This window comes from Lissotriton vulgaris, chromosome 12, assembly GCF_964263255.1.
Source record: "Lissotriton vulgaris chromosome 12, aLisVul1.2, whole genome shotgun sequence".
NCBI lineage: Eukaryota > Metazoa > Chordata > Amphibia > Caudata > Salamandridae > Lissotriton > Lissotriton vulgaris.
In genome coordinates, this window is record NC_141700.1 from 165,429,898 (window position 1) to 165,456,716 (window position 26,819).

At 45.0% G+C, this 26,819-nt stretch overlaps 1 protein-coding gene across 1 annotated transcript; it reads left to right on the top strand.

Annotated features, from left to right (window-relative positions):
• The first annotated feature begins 8,776 nt into the window (after positions 1-8,776).
• Positions 8,777-12,227, top strand: LOC147673766 (metallothionein-like). The gene is made up of 3 exons (XM_086947695.1): positions 8,777-8,931; positions 10,097-10,162; positions 11,973-12,227. Exons 1-3 carry the CDS (start codon positions 8,901-8,903, stop codon positions 12,065-12,067), a joined length of 192 nt encoding a protein of 63 aa, XP_086803821.1. The 5' UTR covers positions 8,777-8,900; the 3' UTR covers positions 12,068-12,227.
• Positions 12,228-26,819: the final 14,592 nt, after the last annotated feature.

Genomic DNA, 26,819 nt, shown 5'->3' on the forward strand with positions numbered 1-26,819 from the left:
TCAATACACATAAAGTGCTAAATATTTGACGAGCCCCTGGTTTTGTTTGGTTGATTTAATGTCTCAAATATCAGCGAGGCCCCTTTAACTTTCAGGGTTTATTTACCTAACACGAGGTCACATGACTCCCACGTGACCGCTATACTGACAATGTAATCCCGAACCGCGCAGACTCGGCGTTCTTCCGGGCCGCGGTGTTGACTGATCAGGTCCTAGGCGGGGAGTCGTCAGCGCTAATGTAAGTCCAATATGCGTCTACCCCTGAGACTAGCGCGGCACTTATACGCTAATGGCATCCGGTTTAATAATTGCTATTACCAGTTTAACAATTGCTGTTACCTTTTTGTGTGTCACGTTAAAAACTGTTATGGACGTCTCTCTTCAGATACGCGACGTGAAGTTTACCCGCCACCGCGTCTGCCTATGAGGAGAGATTATCGTCCTCTTAAAGTGAGTTTTTGTTAGACTCTGAATCTTCCAGGGATTGTGTTACCTCTTGAGAACCCCTTATTTAACCTTCCCTCTCCTTGAGTGGGAGTGTAGTCGGACATGTATTGTTTCTCCAGAATTAAGTGCACCTTTAGCTCAATAGCCATTACTCTATTACATACCCTCAGCATTTTATCAAATTAATATAAAAGCATGGGGATGGATTTGGTAAGATAGCTGTAAAAATAAATATTTTACTTGATCCTCATACCCAACACAAGCTGCTAGGATTCCCTGCTGCGTATAAATAATAACACTGCCCGTCGAGTTCTTTCCACTACCCGGGTGGTATTTTGTGGTGAAGGATTTCTACTATATTCCATTAATAAGACACTGTAATAATGTTTTGCTGATAATTTAAAACATTTTTCCTTACAGGTACAGACCCCAGCAAATTGCTATATGGGTCATATTCGGCTCTAAGCCGTAAGTATTTTGGATTAACTTATCCTTTATACCTTTTTACTTTTTCACACAATATTCCTCACGGTAGGGTGCACCTTAGAGCGTGCATACCACCGGAGGATTACACATCTTTGGTCCTGACGAAAGCTGAGCGACTCGGGCTCACCTATAGCAGAAACATGTCGACCTACTCTTCTCACCTTGTGGACTAGGTGTCTTTAATTACTGAGACCCTCCCTATGTTTCCACTCGAATTTGTTTTTAACCAGTGCTGTTTGGACTCTGAATAAAATAGTTTACTGTCACAACTACGCACTTTTTAATTTTTTCCTTTTTGCACTCACTTAGCACAATTTGGTTTCCCTGTTTGCACCCTCAACACTTACAAGAACCAGCTCCGCTGCAAAACAGGCGTCGTAGCACACTGGAAAGACCTTAGGTCTTTCCAGTGGGAACCCCGTGATGAAGCATGTCACCACTGTGAGAAGTTGGCCTGATATGCAGTGCTCACTATTCTAGTGATCACTATGCATCAGTCCAAACGACCCTTATGGCGATTGATTGTAAGTCAACCTTAGACCATCTATCCTAGTAGCGTGGATACGAGCAGTCTTCGGGCTAAACTCTAGAGGGCGTGTTAAGCCAGCTGTCATACCATCACATATACCCCTTGAACACCAAGTGAAAGGACACCACACAAGTGTTATGAAAATAAACAGTGTATTTATTAGAATCACAACAGCCCTGTACTCTTTATGAGGACAGGGTACTAAGCACACAACAAAACTCTTAGGAAAATACTTCAAGTGCACAATCTACACAAATGCCCGAGGGCACGGAAAGTTTAGTGTTCTCGGGCGAACCCGATAAGGTAAGTCGGAAGCGACAGTGACTCTGGACCCTTAGATAATGAGGCTACGCGGGCACCGAAATGCCGAAGTTGCCTAGCCCAGGGGCTGCGGCTGCATAAGTCTTTACAGACGTCGGGAGTCCTCGCTGACGAACCAGGAGCCGGAAGGAAGGAGTTGCTGGCCGGCGACCAGTGGAGATAGTTCGTAGGGATCCAAGCCTGGATCAGAGATGGGTGACACCTGAAAGCAGAGGGGACCAAGTTCGTAACTACTAGCCAGTAGTCAGAGGGTACCAGGAGGGCTATCAGACACACAGAGTCCTAGTTCCCACTGCAATACTTCCTAGTGATACATAGATATCAATGGTTGCTCATAAATCACACCAGGGGAGTTCCTTCCTCTAAGGATACTCGCGACATCTCAATCTATTGCTTATTTAAAAGGCAACCTTACTCTGATCTCGACAATACAAGACAACACAGGACTCACAAACACTTTGGACGGACAAAAAATGTGTGAAGAGCGAGATGGCACCTCACGGGCGCACCACCAATGGGACCCCTGGCTGGTACTCACCAGGATGGCCCTGTTATCATCATTGGTGCCATCAAGCTTTAACGGAAACGTGTCTCAAACCCAAAATGACAGTGCGTGATGCAGTGAACACAACTTATATGTAACAAAACTAACAAACATTTAAACAATTACACATATAAGATACTGAGCAACCAGGGCATTAAACTTTACTTATGCTCCCTTCTTAGTTGCAAACAGTAGAACAATTAAATATAAAACAGAAGAGTGTGAAGACTACCTATCGCTTCACACCCCACTTACAGCCAGGTTGCTCAGTATCTTATATGTGTAATTGTTTAAATGTTTGTTAGTTTTGTTACATATAAGTTGTGTTCACTGCATCACGCACTGTCATTTTGGGTTTGAGACACGTTTCCGTTAAAGCTTGATGGCACCAATGATGATAACAGGGCCATCCTGGTGAGTACCAGCCAGGGGTCCCATTGGTGGTGCGCCCGTGAGGTGCCATCTCGCTCTTCACACATTTTTTGTCCGTCCAAAGTGTTTGTGAGTCCTGTGTTGTCTTGTATTGTCGAGATCAGAGTAAGGTTGCCTTTTAAATAAGCAATAGATTGAGATGTCGCGAGTATCCTTAGAGGAAGGAACTCCCCTGGTGTGATTTATGAGCAACCATTGATATCTATGTATCACTAGGAAGTATTGCAGTGGGAACTAGGACTCTGTGTGTCTGATTACTCTTTGAGTGGAGGGCGTCCTAGTTCTGTCTTTCCCTCTAGACTCCTTTTTTGTATGCGGTACCAGGAGGGCACCGGATGATCGTCACCTCGACTAGGTGAGTGGGCGACGCTAGGCTCTGCAGTCTCACGGACCAGGAGGCGTTGTCGGCGACCAGGATGGAGGTGCGAGCTGTCCCACGAAGATTGATGCTGTCGGCGTCGCTGGGCCCAGGATTGGGGCAACAAGCCTTGGCAAATTCAGGGCCACGAGGTGGGCCTAAAATGGCGTCTTGAGTGGACCAGGGGGTCCGGGGTGCTCCTCTTCAGAGGAGAGCAAAGGCCAGTCTGGAGCAACCAGACCAGCAGCGTTGGTTGTCGGGCATCGTCGAGAAGGCCACAAGCCAGCGGGCTAATAGCCAGACAACGTGATGAGCAGCAAAGAGCAGAAGGGCCCCACGCAGATTGTGGAGATGCTGGGAGGCTGAACTTCGGTGCTGAAGTTGCTCAGGGTCGGGGCTTCTCGGACCCCAAAGCACTCACCAGAGGATCCCTCGGCGGTTGTGCTGGTTTAGAAGTCGTGCAGGTTCTGATGACGACCGGTCCCTCGAGGTCTCGTCGCACCCACGGATCTCAGCTGAGCTGACGATGTGGGTAGAGGTCAGAGGTACCAGGGAAGCCGGTTCTCGTCGAGCTGGGCAGTCGGATTCCTGAGGAAGGACGTGCAGCAAACCGCAGAGTTCTTAGATGGTGCCTGCGGATGCAGGGTGACTACTCCTTAGCCACAAGGGAGAAATCTTGAGAAGAGTCGAGAGTTCCTTTCGTAGAAAGTAGTTTCTTGATTCAAAGCTGATCTAATTTGGAAGGGTCCCCGCTCCTGCCTTTATCCTAAAGAAAGGGGTGGGTACGCGACTAGGTCCTGCCCTAGGGGTGGGACCAGGAAGGGGGGTGGTTACACCCCTCTCCCATGCCGGACTTTCCCCAGGCCAGGGGCTGGTGTGCCCCTGGAACTGGTTCTAGCCGGCAGATGCGTAGTGAGCACCGGAGTGCCACTCCGCAGTCACCTTCCTGTAAAGCCCTGCCTACCCAGGATACACAAAACCCTGTCTGGGATGGTGCGAGCACCGCCCCGGACAGGAAACCCTTTGTCCAAGCTCTCCTCGCTGGAAGGACTCCCAGCAGCAGGAGGTCAGACTCGTGTCTGTGGTGGCAGCATCCATTTTGTGGAGCTGAGGCTTCAGTTAACTTTAACCGGGGTTCACAGTTACGTACATGTTGTGTCCCTCTAGAAGGGTGGAATGCTAACCCCGTCGCCAGCATTGGTGGGGGGTCAGGATCCCGATTCGTATGACACCTTACTCGACATGTCTTGATAACGCGATACCGGAGTTAGCGATATGGTACGCTTTATCATGGAACAGCCATTGGGTCTTGGTTCCGCAAGCTGCAACCGGGCTCGGCTCATGCCAGAGCCCAATTCACACGATTCCACGCACTCTGCCTTCAGGATTGTTAAGGCCTGCCATAGGAGTGACTGATAGGAATCCGTGTGCCCATTTTCGGGGTTAGATATAGGGATACTATATCTAAAGCAAAGGGTGATTACACCACCTTGCCCCAGCTGTCGTGCAGCCAGTTGTGTCAGATCTAGATGGCCATCCAGGGGTGCAATAATACATGCTTCAGCCCCTGGTAGGCCCTGGGTACACCGATGCCCTGAGTGACAGGGTCTGACAAGGTGGCCCAGTTCCAATTGGGTAATGCACCTAAGGTACACATGTCAATTTAGCGAGAGAACAGCTAGGCTGTAGGTCTGATTGGCAGGCCCACAGCCAGAGAAAGTCGTAAACCAGTGAAACAAAAGCAAAAAATCTGGGTGATCATAGGATTGCAGACCCTACTCTCCTACAACCACTAGGTGGTGAGTGAGGGTTCTTATTCAACCAATCTTTGGTTTTCCTTCTCCACTTATATGTTTTTAACCACATCAAGAGTTTCCTTTTGTAAGTGGTATTCCGTTAACTTCACTCTTCAGTTCTTTATCCCCACTATACACCCTTCCAGCACTTTCACCCCCATCCCGTCCTACCCCCCTTCTATATGAACACTTATCTATACTACTATTATAAAGAGAGAACTGTGTCCTTTGAGCCAGGTAAACTCGAAAAGTACACCACCAATCCAAACACCCAAGACATCTTTGAAAACGTCAGGGCAAGCAGAAGGACATAGGCTATATAAAAATAAAAAATATACGTTCTTTGAAAAATGTATGAATAAAAAAAAAGTAGTCCCTTGGAAGTAGCTCCGGCCGTGACGTGCATATGACATCGGGAGCGCGGGGAGGAGCGGCGTTCAGGAGCAAGAGGAGGCGCGGCCGACATGAGCGCGGGGAGGAGCTGCGGACAGGCGGTGAGGAGCGACGAGTGGACAAGCGGTGAGGAGCGGCGAGAAGCGGAGGAGCAGTGGAGTGGTAAACTCAGCAGCGCGGGGAGGAGCGGCGGATGAGGTAAGTGAAGCAGCCGCGGGTGCGCACCAAGGGACGGGCGGGGGCCATGAACACTGAGTGCTCAAAAAGCATTTTCCTCAAAGTCGGGATGTCGGCGGAAACAAAGGGTGGGCAGAAGCGGCCAGGACCTACGACGGGCGGGGGCCATGAACACTGAGTGCTCAGAAAGCCTTTTCCACAAAGTCGGGACGTCGGGGGAAACAAAGCGTGGGCAGAAGCGGCCAGGACCTACGACGGTCGGGGGCCATGATTACTGAGTGCTCAGAAAGCCTTTTCCACAAAGTTGGGACGTCGGGGAAAACAAAGCGTGGGCAGAAGCGGCCAGGACCAACAAAACAGCCGCTCTGCTGCGCCTCTTCTGCTGCGATGCTGGCCCCAGCCCCTTCTGCCCCGGGCAACGCCGGGGGGTTCTGCTAGTTTAAAATAAATGAAAAAAGGCATCTGTTCCAGTGTGTAGCCATTTAATACGGTTCTCAGTACATTGTGAATTAAAACTTTGTACATCAGATTTGTCTTTTCTCATGTGTATATATATATATATATATATATATATAAATGTGTTATCATTCGCTGTAAACCTTTTTCTCCTTCAAAACTGGGCAGGTCACCCCTCTGCTTAAAAATCCCACTGCTGATGCGAATGACCTCAACAACTTCCGCCCCATCACTAATTTACCCTTTCTTGCGAAGATCACATAAAGATTTGTAGCGAAACAACTCACTCGTCATATCAAGGACAATGATCTTCTTGACAATTGTCAGTCCGGCTTCATCCAAAACTGCAGCACTGAAACAGCCCTACTGCAAGTGGTTGATGACGCGCTGAGGATTCTCGATTCAGGGGGGTCCTGTCTTCTAGTTCCCCTTGACCTTTCTGCAGCCTTTGACACTGTCAATCACAACACCCTCCTCAACACCCTTCATAAGAGAATGGGCATAGAGGGCACAGTGCTTGAATGGTTTGCCTCCTTCCTCTCAGATAGATCCCAAATGATCAAAATAGCGAACAGTCTTTCATCTCCTGTGGCGGTAGGTCAAGGTGTTCCTCAAGGCTCTATACTTGCACCCACTTTGTTCAATCTCCATTTAGAACCACTGGGAAATCTCCTAAGTAAAGCCGGGATCCACTATCATCTCTATGCAGACGACACTCAAATCTACCTCAAGGTTGCCTCCACTCACGATCTCTCCATCCTAAGCCCCACTCTCGACTCCATTCAAAACTGGATGACAACTCATCAACTGATTCTGAATCCCTCCAAAACTGAATTCCTCCTCCTCTCCTCCTCACTCTCTCCTCCCCCGGTTCAATCATGGATGGATCAGATGAATCTACTCAACAATAAACCTATCATTGTCGACAGCGCAAAATCCCTTGGTGTCATACTCGACAAAAAAATCAATCTAATCTCTCACATCAATTCCATTGCAAAGTCTGCTCGATACCAATTGCGCCTTCTTTGGGGAATTCATCGCTTTTTCCCGGAGCAGGACCTTAACCGCATCGATGCTGCGGCGATTTTTGCCCTGTGCAGCTTTTTTTTTAAAAGCCGCGTTACATGACGAGCTCAGCTCGTCATCAGCACACGCCAGCCGTGGGTGATGACGAGCTGAGCTCGTCATCAGCATCGAAAGGGTTAAAACCCTGGTGCAATCGCTGGTCTTCTCCAGACTGGACTACTGCAATTCTCTTCTTACTGGCCTCCCCAAATCACACTTGTCCCCCCTTAGATCTGTCCTCCATTCAGCAGCTCGTTTCATTTATGGGCCCAAAAGAAGCGACCAGATCACACCGATGTTATCCACCCTCCGCTGGCTTCCCATCGAGGCTAGAGCTATCTACAAGACTGCCTGTATCACCCACAAAGCCTTGCACTCCTCCTCCCCTCGCTACCTGGCGAACAAGCTGAAACTCTCTGGAGGCTCTAGACCATCACGAAATGCGAGAAATCTACTGCTTGAACCTCCCACTTTCAAGAAGGAAAGATCGATGGCCCAATCCTTTTCAGGCAACGTGGTGAGAATATGGAACTCACTTCCGCCTCAGCTCCGGACCACCACCGCCTCCCAGGTCTTCAAAACGGACCTCAAAGTTCTCCTCCTCCAAAGACACCTCCTAAAGTAATTCACGCCCTCTCTATTTTCTGAAGGAAGACCTCCCATCACTGAAAACTCTATTCTCCATGACTATGGAGGTGCCTTCCCAGTGTGTTCGTGTGGTTGGAGTGTATTATCCTTGTACCTGTGTTTGGTTCTCTTTTGTAACATGCACACACCACTTTTCTCTTGTAACACACTGTTTGCTACCTCTCACATTTTGTTTGCTTTTGATACTTGCACAAGTGCCACCATTGCCTACGTAACGTTTGTTCTTGTACCTGTGTCTAGCATATATTGCAGCATATTACCTCTAAATGTACTTTGTTTTCTCTTGTGACCTGCACACTTGTCACTCTTTCCTCTTGTAATGCACTGTTTGCTACCTCATGTATTTTGTTTGCTCACAATTGTCACTTTTACCTCATGTAACTTAACGTTTGCTTTTGTTATTGGTTCACTTTTGTAATTTTCTGTTCCTATTGTGAAGCGCTCTGACGCCTTCGGGTAAAGTCCGTGCTATATAAAAACGCATAAATAAAATCTGGGGCAGTCACGGTGACGCGGCACATTATTTTTCCAGGTCTCGACTAAACACTGAGTGCAGCAGACTTTCTGTCTCGGAACGGATTGTCGTGTGCAGCAAAATTTTGAAGGCGCATGCGCGGAGTGACGCCTCTTCTGGGCCTGAGTGCAAATCAGACGGCGCATGGGCAAAAGAGAAGGGATGGGAGGCGGACGGCCAGTGAAACTCTTTGGAAGTAGTTAATATGTGTTTATTTCATTTCTATCTGAACAGCAAAGTACTATTGAGGTATTAAAGGTAAGTGAAGCTCTTTAGGAAAATAAGCTTAAATTGTACTTATCAATCAAGCACAATTAAATCAGAGTTTATGGCTTTTTGGGGGTGGAGGGGTGATTAATACATTATTGTGGAGCACTGAGTCAATAGCCAAACCTGACCTTTCTGAAATGGCCACCTCTTTCAGTTCTCTGGCAGCCATAATAATGTCATGCACCCCGCCCTCTCGCCACAGGGGCGGTTTGTTTACCGCGTGCAGCTGATGAGCACGAGCGTGCGCAAGGTTCTCTGCAAGCAGCGTCCGTAGCTGTGGGCGTGGAAGAGGTGGGGCTCGTGCGCAGTGCTCCACCTGACTTTACACACGGCCTCGAGCACCTGGGGGTATAAATAAGAGGAGCGCAGGATACTGCTTGTTAGATCGCATAAACATCACTGTTACCTTGCGGTGTCCTCCGAGTGCTGGGCTGATAATCCGTAGCTGACGTCTGCTGCAAGACATGGACCCTAAAGACTGCGGCTGTGCCACCGGTGAGTACCTACCTGTTGCAGTGGTTTGGGTGGTCCTGTGTGCCGAGGGTACCCCTCACTCCCCAAAGGATGTTCTGTCCGTTGTCCAAGGTGGTAACTTGAGGCTAGAAAGTATATTTATATTCATGCGAACATTAGGAAAGAGGGGAACTGTGGTGAAGGATTCTTGATTTCCATTGCAACGGGGGTAATATATGGGGTCCGGAGCAAGGTAAATTGAAACCATTTTTGTTTTATTAAAAATTAGAGCTCTGCCTTATTACTTTTGTCTTAAAGAGTATGTATGTAGAAAGGACCCCATTTAGAGAATGATTGTTGTAACTTGTGTTGCTGTTTTAGATTGCTCCTCGTAGCACCTGTGGCTGTTGGCCGCTTTTGAGGGTGACCAAAGATACGATTTTTGAGGTTGCAAAAAACACTTTTTCAGGAGTGTCGCGTGTCCGTTAAAACATGTACGTCTATAGGGGAAAATTCGGACCCAATGGAAATATATCCGTAGTTTCGGATCGAATGACGCGTTTAATCCGTTTCTAAGCACTGCGCTTTAGTAGGCTTGGAAACCGTAGCACACTAGGGGCCTCATTTATGAAAGCCTTGCGCCACAGGTGCGTCACTTTTCCCCATGTTAAAAGTGACGTACCGGCTGCGCAAGTCCTTCATAAATAAAGCCCTAGGACTTTAGTGGGGCAAGATTCGTTTAGATCTCAAGTTTCTCTTTCGGTATCTAGAAAGCTAAGCACGAGTATGATGGTTTCCCCCATTATTACTATAATTTTTTTCTTTAACCCACCCGCAGTTGCTCTGTTTGATTCATTCTGACAAGTAAACAAACAGGGTGTTCTTATTCCGGTTGTTTATTTATCATTAAGAACCTCCTCTTAAGTGGCGACCCCGACTACCGTGTTATTTCCCCATAGTTTGTTGGGAGAAGGGGCACAAAGCAGTTTGTTGGTTAAAGAAAAATATGGTTTGTTGCATTTTAACCTAGATTTCGATGCTGCAAAACATTCGGTTTGTTCTAGAGACCAACTCAAAGCAACAGCCATTCCCGTCTATAAAGAGCGCTGCACTGTTACTCCGTGGTTAGTAATTCTCTAGTAAGGATAAGAATGTTTGTAACTCCTACAGACTATTTTATAAACCGATATCTTGTTTTTATTCGCAGGTGGCTCTTGTTCATGTGCTGGGTCGTGCAAGTGTGAGAACTGCAAATGTACATCCTGCAAAAAAAGTGAGTTTAGCCATGCTGTGTGTGTGTGTGTCCCCGGCAATTGTAAACAGTTTTGTAGTGTTAAATTTGTGCTGAGGTTACTTGCGATAGAGGGTTGTACTTTAGACCCTGATTAACTTTGGTGTATGTACACCAACAGTGCATGAATTTCTAGTTGTGTGGAAATTATAATTACTTTTTTGCTGTTTTCTGTGAAGTTTCCACCAAACTACCTTCTCAGTTCAAGTCACGTTCCTGATGTTAATCTCTCAAAAAAAGTGACGCGCTAACTATGGATCGCATTTAACTATGAATACTAATTTGAGAGCTCTTAATGGATGTATTGAAAATTTACTAGACTGTATTTATCCCCCGTTCGCACCCGTGTATTACCCTCCATTAATTCTTAGTTCTCTAACTTGTCAGTGTCCCCATCAGTTCTATTAAACCAGAAGGGCTCAGATTGGTCACAGATTAGACGTAATTACCTAAGTTCCAGCACAGTACTAGTAGCTTCCTCCATTACCAGTGTTGTGAAGCTATAGGTGATTTCAACATGACTGTTGAAAAGAATAATCCACTCTCACATGCAAGTGAGATTTCTCTATTGCGATACTATGCTGCCAATGTTCTGATAAGTAGGCAGGATTACCTCCTTACATGTCCACATTTAGTCTCTGTTTAAGGCCCTAGAAGCTACACCTGTTTCAAAGGGTAGCAAGCAGCTGATTGTTGGCACATCCTCCGAAGAACATCAGCAAAAGCGGAGTATTTAAAAAAAAAAAAATATATATATATATTCACTGACGTGTGGTCTTCTCCAGTGGGTTGTTTCATGGCGTGTAACTTGCCCCATAACCCATATTTTACACCCCTTGTCATCCGCATGGTGTATAAACAAGACCTCATGTGCACAAGGGGTTGTCTTTTGTCACACTGGGAATCCATTAAAACACAGGAGGGGGCTAACTAATGAAGTTCCTTGTCATGGGCATCCTGCTGGTCTAGTGACACTACTTCCTCAGCTGTGCACCTTTCTCTGCACTACCCTGACATACCCCTTTATGCAGTAGCTCGGTATGGCGTAGCCTCGCACCCCTGGACGTATTTTATTCTGGTCACTGTAACGCAGCAGGCTCAATGCCCCGTTAATTTGACTATTATATCGATAGCTATCCCCACTTGTATCGCATACGTATTTAACCATGCCAAATCTTGGGATGGGGAGGGTTAGGGTGATTCACATTGGTTTAGAATGTATTTTGACGATAACATGCACGGATGAGTTGCCCTCCACCAACACTGTCAATGAGGGTCATATGTTTAAGTGGATTTTAGCTCTCATTTTTACGATCTGTATGTACAATGCTATACTTCGCCCTTTTCGACTTGGATATCTATATCAGTCAAAAGAACTTTATTCGGTCATTACGACCATGCAAGTGCATATAGTGCAAGGATTAAATATTGCATGCATAGCAGTAGTTCATTGATTGGATAAAATCTATATCAAAATGTAATAGCTGTGTCAAATAGTCATTGTATCGTGTTGCCACTTGGTGGTCCACTGATAACAACCCCCTCAAAAGCTCCACAGCTATGGCTGACCACTGTTTGGTTTTCTTTCAGTTCGGTTCTGACTTTTTCTATGTCCATTTCAAAATCTTACCACTGCCTCTCAGTTGTAGTGTCACTTTAACACCTACTCGGATTGTTCTCCCAGTCCCCCACTTTACATATGCAGTCCAGCCCCGTCTTAGTGGCTACATCAGTTTTAAAGAAGGGTGGATTATTAAATTTGTTAAACTTAACTCCTTGTCTTGCCTCCTAGGCTGCTGTTCCTGTTGCCCTGCCGGATGCGATAAATGTGGCCAGGGATGTGTGTGCAAAGGAGGATCGACGGAGAAATGCAGCTGTTGCACCTAATTTGCAGATTGGCTTATCCAGTGCCCGCGGAGTTGCTTAAAACACAACGAATTGCACTTTTTGATTTATTTTTCTTCATTGTGCAAATGAGCAATCTTAAATTTCAATATTATAACTTTGTATATAAATGTTCTGCTAATAAAGTAACCTAAAATACTGATTCGAACTTTGTATTTTCTCGCAAAGGGTTTTTTATTTTTCTCTTTCCCCCTGGTTCACGCTAGCACAGCTTGTGTTGCTGTGGAGCATATAGGTTCCCTGCTTGTGTTGCTGTACTAGCCAACCTTCCACACCCTTTGCCCTCCACCTACATACTAGGTCTGCTGGGCATTCCTGTGAGCACACTCCCAGGCCTAAATGGCAGTCACTTTGCACAACAAACGTATCCATATGGAAGGGGAAAACTGACCCCCCTCCCCCCCCACCCCCACCCCCCCACCCCCCACCCCCTGGTTCTTGGTTGTCTTTTCATAGCTGCTCTTATAACTTTACCCCCTGTGGACTTGACTGAGTGCTGGAGGGGCTCCAAATTTAAAAACTTTGCACAGGAGAGCACCAATTTCTGCTGACTTGTTGTAGGCAAAGTGCAAACCCACCTTTAATCAACACTTTAAATTTGGTAACCAGGAAAAATCAGTTCCTAGGGAGCTCAACACTCTTTCGGGCTAAGTACACCCAGTTCTCTAAATATTTGGTGCTTCAAAGGGAGAAAAGATTGGTTACCAATTTAATCTTGTTAATCCCCTTAATTTGTGGAGATATATAAGCAAATGAGTCACCCTGAGCACACAATTCGTCCTTTGTATTGTCCAAATATCCCAAAAACTTAACGGTTTATATTGAAGAAACAAAGCAATTTTTGTTCAGTATTATTGGCATGACGTAATTACAGATACATTATTATGTGTATATATTACCATCAGTTGCATAGTCCCACCTCCAGATAGCATACAGTTCTAAGCTTCTCCCCTCCTCTCGTGTGGTAAACCTAATATTCCAACAAATCCGTTTAGCTGCTCTCATCTGATTCGTAAACCTTGGGGGGGCGGTGGCTCACATCTCCCCGGTAGGAGTTCCAACTTCCCCATACCCTTTCCCACTTTTTCGGACATCCCTGATAACATGAAGACAGACTTTTCCGCCACCATCGCCAGGTCCATGTCTGTACACCACTGGGCCAGGGTAGGACTAGCCCCGGATCCCCATCGCTGCGCGATGTTTCGCTTTGCCACTGTAACCCAAAGGGTCACCCACCCCTGCGTCGTCGTATTAAGTCCGTTGGTTCCCAAATATTGAGCAAGCAATACCTCTGCTCCGGCAATAGTGATTTTCGTGACCTGGGAGAGCATCCCCAAAAACTCTTGACCTAGGTTAAAGTGAAATTATTTATTCAAATTTCTCTTCTCCACTGTAGCTAGGTAATGAATTAAAGATGCAGCTTTATCTTGAGTTCTAGTTGCAGGAAACCAGCCAACACGTGTTTCGTTGTGCAAAGTAAAGCACAGTAGACTTCTTCAGGGCCTATAATCCAATATCGCCTGCTTGAAGTTATTTTGTAAACTCCATACGGTAAGCTTCCCAGGTTGAAGGGAACATACACACCAAAGTCCTTGTAACTTGCTAAATCCTTCTTTGCAAGTACATGAACTCCTGAAAATGTGTCCAAAGTACACCTGTTCTTTCTGAATCAAGTATCCTATATCTATAGTACAATAAATAAGTAACTATGTAGTCATCCATCACAAAACGTCTCAGAAAAGTGGGATCGAAGTATGTAAATCGCAGTAAAGAAATCATGTGTTCGTGACATGTCCGAATGACCTCATCCTGGTATTCTCGTGCTCCCGGGGGCGTACACTGGAAATCTTACTGTATGGAGTTTATGAAAAACTTCAAGCAGGCGATATTGGAAGAAGCCACCTTTAATCAAGTATGACTTTTGCCTCTTATGTTCCCAGCAATAGGGGTGGTGACAGCATAACCTGTTAACTTGCATATCTTAAGAGGTTGTCAGTAGCACACACCTACCTGAAAAGCAGAACTATCCAGAAATTCAGAGGACAACCTCGCGAATTGACCATGCCCACCTCACTTAGGAAAGTGCTAGCCTCCTCAGCCATTTCTAGGTGGTCTGTGCAGTTGCCTGGCTGATGTACATATAAACAGAAGTTAGAACTTGCCTGTATGCACAGGTAATGCAGGTGTACCTGCCAAGATGAATTACCTGATCTGTTTATGGTGACCAGAGACCAGCATGGAGACAGATTGAGATACCCAGGAGGAGGCTTGCCCCAACCAGCTGCCTAGGAACACTCGGTACCATCTGAGTTTAGAGGCTGCTCTACCACAGTCACAATTGAGACGGGTGAGCTTTCATAATTTTTCCCTCCTAATACCGGTCACCCGCACCTGTACAAACCACAAGCCCTCATTGAAGTTCCTGAGAAATCTTAACTTTGTGTCCTTGTCTGGGATTCCATCTCGGCGGCTGAAAAATTGGCCTCCATTTCGGATCCTTTGGACCCATCTTCCCAACTGTCACTGTTTGTAGATAATGTGGCCAACTGACCAGAGGGGTTCGTTGTGAGTGCTCCCATCTCAAGTATGTTCCTGCAAACAAAAATGTCGGCTGTGACTGGTGGTTTTTAAGATGTAGGCCTCCACGCCCCCTATCACCTGCCAGAAGGACATATATGGGGAACCGGCCCCAGAGCCAGCTTCTGAACTTTGAACTCTAATGACCAACTAGTGCCCCTCAACCCGACCAGATGATTAGAGAGAAGTTCACCCACTGGACTGCTCTCGTGCTATGTTCTAGAGAAGGCATTTTGTTTATGGTTGGGCATTGGTAGAAGAGCAAGGGCTCATTCTGGAGGACATTCCTTTAGCTCAAGTCGCTACATAGTTAAACCAAAGGAACCAATAGATGGAGGACTTTAATCCAATGCCTCTGTAAAGGGTAACCTGAATGCTTCCAAGAGTTGACACAAAGTCCAACGGTTCACATTGGCGACAAGTCTTGATGTGAAACAAACCTCACACACAACACGTAGGAGCTAGAAATACTGTTGGGTTGATAATGTGTTCCAGAAGGTGCTAGGCATTTCTGCTTGCCAATGTATATATGTGGTTAGAGTGTAGAATATTTGACGTATGTGTAAGAGTTGTTTCTTTTATAAATGAAAGAACAGTCTGGACATTCAAGTTAAGTGTACTTTTGCTACTGGATTATGGCAATTATTCTATATTGGCCTCCTAAGAGGCACACACCAGTACATTAAAGAGGATCTGCATTATGGTTGGTATCCAGGCTTCCTTCATTTATCTTCTGGTTCCACACAAAACAGTGCATTAATTTCAAGGTTTCTAGTCTGTTGCATATAGCCTACTATAATACGGGACCAGGTTGCTGTCTCTTTGTTGCATCATGTCCCTATCGGATCTTTAAAATCTTGCTTTCTATTTCTGCTAAGATCTCACGTTACAATAAATAATAATTTGGAGGAGGATCTTAAACCCTAGATTTTAGAAAGCCCCTCCTATTGACCTTTGGCTGACTAAATTTTCCTCTCTTCCCCAAAAAGTCTAAAACCTACATGTCATACTAATCTGCCTTTGGACCTCTGATTTTCTCCCCCCCCCCCCTCTCTCTCTGTTTGACTCTCCTTTTATTGTTTGACTGTTCTAGTCCCATGGTGCCCTAAAGCAACTACACTTTACAGAAAAATACATTATTTGAAGTGTCTTATTGTTTGAACCTCACACCAGCTTCTGAAGCAAACCAACCCTACTACACCGAGAAAGTAAAGTGCAAAAATTGAGTACTTGAGCTTTCAGATTGAAGGCAACAGTGTGGTGATTCTTGGACACCAGAGGTAAATGGCAACAATCCTAACAATTATTACCCCCTACTCTGATTTTCCTGCGACTCTAAAAAAGGCCTAACAGTACTTATTTAAAAGAATTTATATGGCTTGCTATTAAACTGTTCCCTTTGTTTTTAGGTCTAGGCTAGAGACTGTCTCCCCAGGCGTAAGAACATTTTATTTCCCTACAGTTGCAGGTCTCCCATGGTGCGCTCACCTGTCCGAATGCACATTTTATACTTGTTTTGAACACCGGACCATACCTAATAATTTTGTGGGGTTGGCTATCAGTACAGTGTATTGGTGACAATGATAACCAATAATGGATGAGCAGGAAGTAATGACCGTTAAACAATTCTACAGTGAAGCAGACTCAAAAGAAGCACATCTAAAGTGGTCTAGTTGGAAAGGAGACTCGGCCTGACCTGTTTCAAACCTTTCTGTATCTGGGCTGAAAGCATTTTATCTAAAATAAAATGCTCAGACTACACAGTGACCTGCAGTATTTCTTTCCTGCAGTACAAAGGATTACCATTGGCAACGCACAGAAGTGCATGCTCTTTCAGTGCTGCATGCCTTCTGCTCATCCATGTGGAGTTTTGAGTAAGCGCCCAGCCTCTTCTGCGGGACATTTACCAAAGCATTTAACTCATTCTCCAAATCCTACTCTGTATACGTCATTGGACACCAATACATTCCTCTTTGACCTCAGCAATTCAACTTATTGGAGATCACTGCCCAGCTAGGGGATCCTAGTGAAGTTATGAAATCTGAAGTGTCTGTGGTTCTTCTTGGCGCTTGCTGCACTGTATGATTGTAGCCCAAGGTCTAGTGAATGGTAAGAAGATGGGTCATTTCAGGTGCATGCAGTCATCTGGCCTGGGACAACTAACCCTATCCTACATTGTTCCTCGCAGGTGTCCATTTATCCCCACATGATGCTGACCTATTGAAGTAGGAAAAAGGGACGCTGTCTATGCCCATACACATCCCCTGTCTTCCTTCGACCACGGGCAGAGCCTGGAGCAAGGGCTCAGCTACTGTAACATGAGTCAGTGGGTGGCCGTGAGCCAAGCACCCCCCTCACCTCCGTCCAAGTCAATCTGAGAGAAGCCGCGTCTTCAGTGCCACTGGATAGGTGGCATTCGTAGTGACAGAGCACTTTGAGGTCTCCATCGCATGGCAAGTAGGGGAGAAAGGGGGGTGGGGACAAGTGAGATCACCAGCTTCATGGCCTGGGACGAGGGAGGTTTTTTGTCAACAATGCCTGTGTTGCCGGTAAAGGTTCAGCGAGGTTGGTAAGAATCCTTGCCAGATCACAAGAGTACAGTTTTTTTTGTATCAAGTACTTGGCACAATGCAGAAATGCGAGCGCTGATTGCCTGTCCAGGATGCCCTTGGAAGCTGATACTTCGGATGTTTTAGTGGATGAGGTGGAGTGTGTGGTGGCGATGGCGGGGATGAAAATCCAAGTAGTAGTTGTGCCGTGTCTAAAAAAGACTGGTTACAAGCCTTGCAAAATTACACCCTTCTAATGCCCATGCTCAAATATGTAAGAGAACGTTGGCCTAAAGAGAGCAACCTGGAATCTGGTCTGAATAACTTAGCCCAAGTTTCCAGTGAGATTTCCATCATGGAAGGGTTTCCACCTGTAACTCTGAGAAAATGTTTGTTTGAGAAGTCACAAAAAGGTCACCTAGGAATGACAGTCACCATTCGTAACCTCAAACAATATTATTATTGGTGGCCGGGTATGGATACTCTCAGGTGCAAAAATGGGTATCGAATTGTGATATGTGCTTGGTTTCTGACCAGCATTGGAAAACATCAGAAGCCAAGTTATATACAGTTCCCTTGCCTGATGGGCCATGGGTCAAAGTATCACTTGATTTTGCATGGCCATTTGATTTGCTTCAAAGCCCAAAAGGATATATGATTGTCCTTGTGGACAATTTTTCTAAGTGGTACTATTTTGACTTGATGAACTCACCAGACACCAATTCAGTCATTTCATTTTCCGAAAAGGATTTTTTAAATTGAAGGGCCACCCAGGGAACTGGTCATGGTACACAAGTTAAGTCTCATCAAATGATACAATTCGTGAACAGTCATATCAAGTACATGCAAGTTGCCTTATACTCCTCTACCTCCAGTGGCCTCGTTGAAAGCGTTAAACGATTTCTCGAAGGTGTTCAAACTGCATTATCTTCTGGGGTACAAGTTGAAAGTTTTCTAAGGAAAAACATGGAACTATTTGGTGACCCCTTACAGTGTGACAGAAGTATCCCCTTTCAAATTACTCCGCAACAGGTCTCCTAAATGTGCCCTGGGTGCTGCTTGAGATGGAGATCTTATCGGATTCAATAGCAATGTTGACATAAAAGACAGTCAGAAACAAGCATCTTGCTATGGAAAAATATTTTAATGACAAACGCAACACTAAGGGGTCGATTACGATGTTGGACAATAGCCTCCTCCAGACAGTCATAATCTCCTCGACTGACTCAGTCGGTTTAAGTTACGCCGCCCCCCCCCCCCCATTACGATGTTTGCAGTCAGATTGTAAACCATGCGATCATTCTGAATCGGTTCTGAGCGACTCGCAGAATATCCGTGTTGGTCAGAACAGCATAGAACACCCATATGGACAGCGTTTCTGACCTTGGGATTACGATGTCGATTTCCAACAGCCTTTCTGCGTCGACCTGTCCAACACGGAAAGTGACTTTGGGACCACAGGCAAGGTCCACATGGCCCCGCGGTCGATGGCCGAGGGACCCTCCTGTAAAACCCTTCACTGTGTGGCAGGCACCGTGGGGTGCTTGCGACAGGGTGCAGGGTTTAGAAGCCTGTGTTACGGCTGGTTGTCGGGTGGAACACGAGCTCCCATAGAGAGCAATGGGACTCTGACATAAGTGTTGGGTCGCATCGTAATCCAGCGGTCAGAATTGCCGACCGCAAGTCAGTCGGTCCCAATTCCAAATCGATGTCGGGCAGAGGCTTTCCGACATTGTAATCGACCCCTTAGTTGGTGAATTTTGAGGTGGGCGATTATTGGGAAGCCCAATAAGGTAAGAAAGCGGGAGTCGAAATTTTCTTTACCGTTCCAAGTTGCAGAAGTTTCCAAAGGAGCCATTTTGGTAAAAAGTAGAGGTAGGAGGAGTTTGGTAAGAATCTCCCCTGAACAAGCCAGGAAAATTCAAGGAGTTAAAGGTAAGGGCATCACTCTACACTCTGATCTGGAGGATAATACTTGTTGGTTCTCTGGGGATACAGAAGTCGCTACTTTTGATGGTGAGAGGGATGTTGCTCTCCATTCTGAAGTAGAATCTATTGGATCCTACACCAGTAACAGAACATGTGTTGACTCTGCTTCAGAGTTTAGAGCCATCAACACAGAAGGAGCACCAGGGGGAAAAAAACAGGTCAGGCCGCCCCCCCACTCAACAATCTCTCAACAGAACAGGACCTGACTGGTATTGAACACCATCCCTTCAAATTTAAGACACTGGAGGGGTCTATATACACTTTTCAAAGACTAAGGAAGTCTTGCTACCACTAGTCCAAGTGTCTATATATTCAAGTTTTAATAAAAACAAGTCAATACATCACAGAAAAAACAGAAAATTCCTATGAGGTGCATAAGAAAGGGAAGAAAGCACCTCACAGTAGTAACACCAATGGGGCTTGCTAGTTGGTACTCACTAGCACACCCAATTATCATCATCGGTTGCTTTCTTCCCATAAAGAAAACGTGTGTGTTTTATCATAAAGTTCTCAACAGTGAGGGAAAAGAAAGAAGAGACAGTGAATCAATGTTTAAATGCTCACTAGCTAGACAAGGCTTTATTCAATCGTGTGTGCGTCCTAAATAAAAAACAAGCATTTGCAATGCAATAGGTCTCGCAGTTATATGAGTTTGAGCATTGGCATTGTGAATGACAATGCCTTTTATTTATGTTTTGGTTTTTAGAGCCTAAGTCTAAGGCATTGTCATGTACAATGCCAATAGGTTAAACTCTTGGTAATGCGAGACCTATTGCATTCCAAACGCTTGTTTTGTTTATGAAGTTTTATATAGTGCGAACTAGACCCGAAGGTATCAGAGCGCTTTATATGAGCATCAGTTGCGTTTCAACCAGACAGATTTATTTGCAAAATGGTAGCTGCGCACAAAGTTTAAAAAAAAGTGAAAGTACAAATGTATTGTACTGTTGGAAAAAAGAAACGATAAATCGCTATTGGAGGCTTGTAGGTGCAGTTCTGCATGTCAGTCATATCTTTTGTGGTGGGTGCAATCTGTGTGCTGAACTACAGTACGCGGGGTGGGGAGAAATAAATCGATGCTGCTTTAGATGCACTCTATGTGTTGGAAACGGATGATACTACAAACTCTTTTTCGGGCAGAGTCGACGTCTGGTTAAGCAGCGTCGCTGCAGAGCTTTTGATTACCTCTTGGCGCTCCTATGGAAGACTGGGAAGTACTACAAACTCCTGTGACCAGTGGCACAACTGTCTCTAAAACTATCATGCAGTGAACGACTATGCTGGTTCTCACAGCCAATCGCAAACCCACACTTTGACTCCGTGTATACTGACCCAATGAACAAAAAACTATTCTGTCCCTAGTTGTAGTTACACAGCCTCTCTACAGTGACCTCGTTTTGCCACAGCCAATACATTGTTTCCTCATACCTTACTGTGGCACCTCTACTTCTGGCTTCTGCTGCCGAGTAGTGGGGTTGGGTCAGGGGGTGTCATGTGAGTCCGGGGACGCAGCAGTGCTGGAAGGCACAGAGCGCGTCCGATACAAAGAAAGTGAAAGTACGGTATGCTGCGCTGTTAAAAAGTATGAAATCAATGTTTGTAAGTTCTTTTTGGTGATGTGCGCGTAAGAAAACAAAAGTGCGGCCACCACTTTACATATTTAACATGATGTGCATGCTATTATTAAAGTGAAAGCAGGCCTGATCCGCTGTCAACGATAAACAAAAGAAAAGCACGTCTGCCATTTTCTCATCTGAGGTGGCTGCTTAAATAAAACCAGACCTAACATAAAAAAGTACTGGCACAGACGACAGAACACGGTTGGGACGGGTAGAGTAGAGAGGGTAGTGTACTGTTAGGGTGGGTGGGCGGGCTACGAGCCAGGTGTCCAGAGGGAGGAAACGGGTTATGATTGGACGCAGCGGCAGAGCCTTGGGTGCAAGGAAGGTAAGAGGCTGGAACAGCAAAGGCGAGTGGGTGGAGTAAAGTGATTGAAACTATGGACGCAAAGCCTAGCGCGTGCGTCTGTGTGTGTGTGCGCGGTGGGGGGTTCAGGATTACAGGCATCAGAGAAGGGTATGCACAGATATACAGTGCAAGTCTACAGAGCAGACTGGTGAAGCCGATAAGACGTGTGGCGCTGGGGAAGCGGTGAGCGGGCACATTGCTGTTTTTAAACAAGCCCGTCAGAGGTCCGTGAACTCTGCTGCTTCTGTCTTTTTTTTGATGCACAATAAACATTGATGCGCGAGGAGCAAGGGGTGAGGCTGTGACTGAAAAAAGAATGTTGCTGCCATGTGCTGCCTTTGTAGGCATGAAGGCACCGTGAAAACGTGCAGAGAAATAACAGCGAGTTAAGTAGCTAACAGTGAGCTAACTAACCTCTACAATACCGGCGTGGTCTGCGGCTCGCGCACTCCCTCGCGAAAGTGAAAGCGTGGGAGAGCGCGAGAACAGACGTGCGCGTTCACCGCCCATGTCTGCTAAAGCGCGCGTTCCCACCCATTGTCTGCAATGGGTTTTTAAGCTTGTGCACATCTACTGTCTCACTTCACAGCCTACACAGCGACAAGAAGACTCGCTTCGCGTGCAGCACTATGCGCTGCATTGCGAAGCGAGACCTAAAAATTGTATATCTTAAACCATTTTTCAAATGCAGAAAGCCAACATGTTTAGTTGCCGTACTACTAAGACGGAGTAACAGGACACCTGTAGGTTCCGGTAGCAGTGACGTGACGTGAATTTTTTAAATTGAGGACGCCCACAGCATTGAATAAAGCCTTGTCTAGCCAGTGAGTGGTACCTTGTTTTAAACATTGGTAATTGCATCTTTTCTTTTCTCACAGGGACCAGTGGGCACTTTAGTGATACCGGCACTGACAGTTCTTTATACTTATTGATTCACTGTCTCTTCTTTATTTTCCCTCACTGTTGAGAACTTTATGATGAAACACACATGTTTTCTTTATGGGAAGAAAGCAACCGATGATGATAAGTGGGTGTGCTAGTGAGTACCAACCAGCAAGCCCCTCTTGGTGGTACTACTGTGAGGTCTTTCTTTCCTTTCTCACAATTCTTTCACGCACCTCATTGGAATTTTCTGTTTTTTTCTGTGATGTATTGACATGTTTTAATAAAACTTGAATATATAGACACTTGGACTAGTGGTAACAAGCTTTCCTTAGAGGGTTTCTTTGAAAAGTGTTATATACCCCTCCTGTGTCTTAAATTTGATGAAGGGGTGTTGTTCAATACCAGTCAGGTCCAGTTCTGTTGTCAGAGTTTAAACCCATCTATGTGTCTGAAGCCATTAATGTAGAAACTAATTGCAATTCTGAATGTCCTTCACAGGGTGTCAGAAGTAGAGCTTCTCGCAATGTTTCTATTCCCAGATTCTTATTTGCAATAATTACGATGCTGTGTTTAATTCAACCCAGTGTTGACAGAGGCATCTTTTTTCAGTTTTTTTGTATTGTTTTGTTTGTATATGGGGGAGGGTGATGTTGTGTACATAATGCTGTCATTCATTGTAACTGTGTATCTCATACTGCACAACCAGATACACAGATCTCATGGTAAAAGTACATTTTTTTTGTGTAAGTTTGATTTGCTTCATGTTTTGAATTCCTTGCCGTTCGGCGGTCTGCCAGTATGCTGTTCAGTTGGCTGATGGGTCGGGCAGAGTAGGAGATCGGCCCTGGGCTTTCTGATGAGACACTATAAAAGTCTCCTGATTTGACCCCCTAGTGTCCTGCCTCTTACTGTGGATCGGCGTGCACCTGCAAAGCTAACAAAGCCATTTAAACCATCAAAGTACTCTATGTGGAGTGAATGGGAGAAATCGTAATTTGTTGCCCTAATAAGTACTTACAGAACCCCTCTAGAGAAATGTTTATATAGCTACTATTTCAATGATGACTAAATCAGCAGAGGCTACGGTTGCGAGTCCAATAAACAGGGTGACCGTGTCTTTAACAGACCCGGTGACATCTCCAGTGGCCCCCAGATAACACATCCACCGTTAAGTACAGGGACTTTTTGCAATGGCAATAACAATTAACACACTACAACAGGAGCAAGCTACGGTGGGAGTTGTAACGTTAGCTGGCAAATTCAAGAGTGGCCAGGTAGAAGATTGGCTCCTTGTGGAATCATGATAATGCAGTAGGTTACGTGAGATAGATCCAGTTTTCCAGGCTGAGAAAACTGTTGTTAAATCCAGGAAACAACAGCAGCCAGAGTGAAAATGTCCGGACAGAAGGGCCTACCTCTAAATTGAAAAGCATAGAACCTCGACTAAAAGAAACCCCAATGAAAATGGTGCAGAATAATACATTGGACAATTGTCTAGAGATATGAGTAAAACTGTGCAGGACTTGTGTATGGATCCTCAATACTTGAGTCGTCTAGTTGCCATGTTGGAAGAAGTATTGAGGGAGGTTAAAATGATAAAATCCACTTGGAGAGAAATAGAGGACAAAATAAAATGTCTGGGCAGTGTGGGCGAGCAGCTGATACATTTATGCATTTATCCTCCAGAGTTGAGGAAATGGAGCAGTGGGTCTCCGAATGTGAGAATAAGCTGCATTTTCTCATTGAATTGAATGATAAACTTGGGAAAGAAGTATTACGGCTAAAGGATAAACAAGACAAAATGGAGAACCATGCAAGGCGATCTAAGCTATGCATAGTAGGGATTCCAGAACATCAAGAGGACAGTGTGGACACTGCTTCCGTGGTAGATGTATCAATAAGAACACATATATTGTCAGAGTATATGCAGAATTTTACCATAATTGCGATTTTCCTAGCCTTGGTATCAGAAAGGCTAGATTTTATTAAAGACACAGAGGTGAGTATTATGCAGTCTTTTCTTGCTTTAATTATAATAACAGCCAAACAAAAAACTACATATCCCAAAAAACAAAGGAACGAAAACTAGAGTATGATATCACAATGTGAACACCAATCAGATGTTGAGTAACCTGATAATTATGTTGACTTCGAACAACAAGTCCTCTTTTCTTGAAGCGAAAAATTAAACAGGTAAATAAGAAAGCATCAGAACTAAATAAAAAGTAAAGAACTTGACAAAGAAGTCCGTGGGACAGTCTGAAAAAAACTGTTGATTCAGATGACCTTTCGGGCATAGCATTCCAAGACGAACTCTTGACTCCTGTAGGAGATACACAGACTCATTCGGTTTAAGAGTAAGTGCTGGTGGAAGGGGCTGGGACTGCAAAAGAAATAATATTAGTAAGGGTTAAGACAAATAGTGGTGGGATAATACTCGCCTCCGTGTTGTCAATAGAATCTAGACTTTCTGACACCAAGGCTAGGAAAATCTCAATTTTATTACAGGACACGGAGGCTCCTATCATGTATGTTCAAAGCATTGCAATAACTGAATCAGAAACATGAGAAATACGTTTGCCCAAAAAAGTTCTAAAAGTAGTAACATTAGACCAGTCTGCAGATTTGAGAAAATCATGTAACAATGATTCCACCTAGAAAGCCACAGTAGCCATGGCTCCTCTGGCTGAATGAGCGCCAAAAAGGTCAATATCAATACCAGCATGGGACATGATATATTTGACCCAATGGGCAAGGGTGGAAGAAGAAGAAGGGGATCTCAAATCTGCAGTACGAGTCATATATGATTTTAAACAGTTTTCAACACACAATTTGGGTTGAGAAGGGAAAAGGGGATAGTAAACTGAAGATAAATTTGTTTTAGTACATCAGTGAAATTGAAAAGAGACACCAAGGGAGGACTATCGAAAGGAAGAAACATCTAAGGCTTTCACATCTGAAACATTAAATCAGACAAAGAAGAATAGTGCGTTTTGCAGATAGTTGTTTGATAGAGATAGAACATTGTCTTGCCATGAAATGAACAATTTAAGCACCACATTTACATCCCACATAGTATTATATTTGGCAACTAGAGGTTCAACATGTCTTACTCCCTTTAACAGACGACAAATTAAGGGATGTTCGCGAATGGGTCTGCCATCCACTCGATGATGCTCGGCAGAAATAGCCGCTCTACACGAATTAATAGTGTGGTACGCTTCACCCTGAGAGGCTAAGGAAGCTAAGCAATTCACAATTAAGATGACATCAGTTGAAAAGGGATCTGAATTCCTGTCCATACACCAGCTACACCAGGTGAGCCAAGTCGATCTGCATATCTTTGATGTACCAGGAACCCATGATTGTTGTATGAGCTGGATAGCTTCTTCCGAAATTCCTGGGATTCTTCAAGATGACCCAAAATCTTCCAAGGGATCAGAACAATGGAACCTTCTCGAATCACACTGTATGACTGACCCAGAAGGTTGAGAATTAATTCGGGAAAAGGAGGAATCCAAACCAGAGAGTCTGAGGCCATCGCCAACATAGTGGGATACCAGGATTGGGCTTGGCAAAAGGGAGTTATTAGAACTAGAGAAGATCGCTGTCTGCAAGCTTGAACCAGAACTCGTGCAATAAGAAGAAAAGGAGGAAAAGCATAAAGAAGAGACTGAGGCCAAATTTGGAGAAAAGCATCTGTGGGCTTGGGCTTGAGGATCTGGTCTCCAGCTGTAAAAGGAAGGAAGCTGGGAGTTGTGACTGGAAGCAAAAAGATCTATCAAAATTCTTCCAAAGATGGAAGGAAGATGATTAAACACAGAAGGGTGCAACTGCCAATCACTGGAATCGTGAGGGTGCCTGGAATACCAATATGCCACTATGTTTAACTTCCCAGGAAGGTAAACAGCTTGTATTGAAAGATTGCGTTAAAGGCAATATTTCCAAAGATGCTTGGCAAGGTCCGCTAGAACCTTGGATTTTGTGCCACCGATGTGATTGATACATCTGACAGCCGTCAGATTGTCCATGTGAAGAAGGATTGAGCAACTTGCTCTTTCTTTGGTTAAGAAACTGGATGGCAATGGAACCTGCAAGCATTTCTAAACTGTTGATTTGCAAGATGGACTCCTTCAGAGACCTTACACCTCCAGTCGAGAACTGACCATATCTTGCGTCCCAACCTGTCCAACTTGCCTCGCATTCTAAGACAAGATCCGGGGTGGCAGCGAAAGTTGTTCTCCCATTCCAAGCGTCTAAGTGTTGAAACCCCCAAAGAAGTACCTCTTTGGATTCTTGATCGAGGGCAATTGAATCCGAATAAGCTAGTCCTTTCTAAAGATAGCTAATGTTTAGTCTTTGAAGAGCCCAATAATGGAGAGGGCCTGGAAAAATGGCCTGAATAGAAGAGGCTAGACGACCTACTAATCAGGCTAGAGACCAGAGGAAGAAGAAAGGAAGAGGCAGAGAGTGATGAATTTCCTTCTTTATAAGAGATACTTTGTGAGGGGGAAGTTGAAGGATAGTGTGGAAAGTGTCTATTAGGAAACTGAGAAATTCCACCTGTTGAGAGAGAATCAAGGCTGATTTCTGAACATTTACCAGAAAACCTAAACAAAACAGGAGATTCTGGCAAAGAGGTAAATGAATAATCATAAGATTTTTGTCCAAGGGCCCTGATAAGTAAATTGTTGAGATAAACAATAAGACAAACACCTTGAGCTCTGAGAAAAGCTACCACTGCTCTGAGAATCTTAGTGACACAC

Bases quoted from the DNA above. Each gene is read 5' to 3' on its own strand.
- LOC147673766 (XM_086947695.1), top strand. From the start codon at position 8,901: ATGGACCCTAAAGACTGCGGCTGTGCCACCG. The intron at 8,932-10,096 runs GTGAGTACCTAC...TTTTATTCGCAG, and splicing joins AGACTGCGGCTGTGCCACCG to GTGGCTCTTGTTCATGTGCT. The intron at 10,163-11,972 runs GTGAGTTTAGCC...CTTGCCTCCTAG, and splicing joins ATGTACATCCTGCAAAAAAA to GCTGCTGTTCCTGTTGCCCT.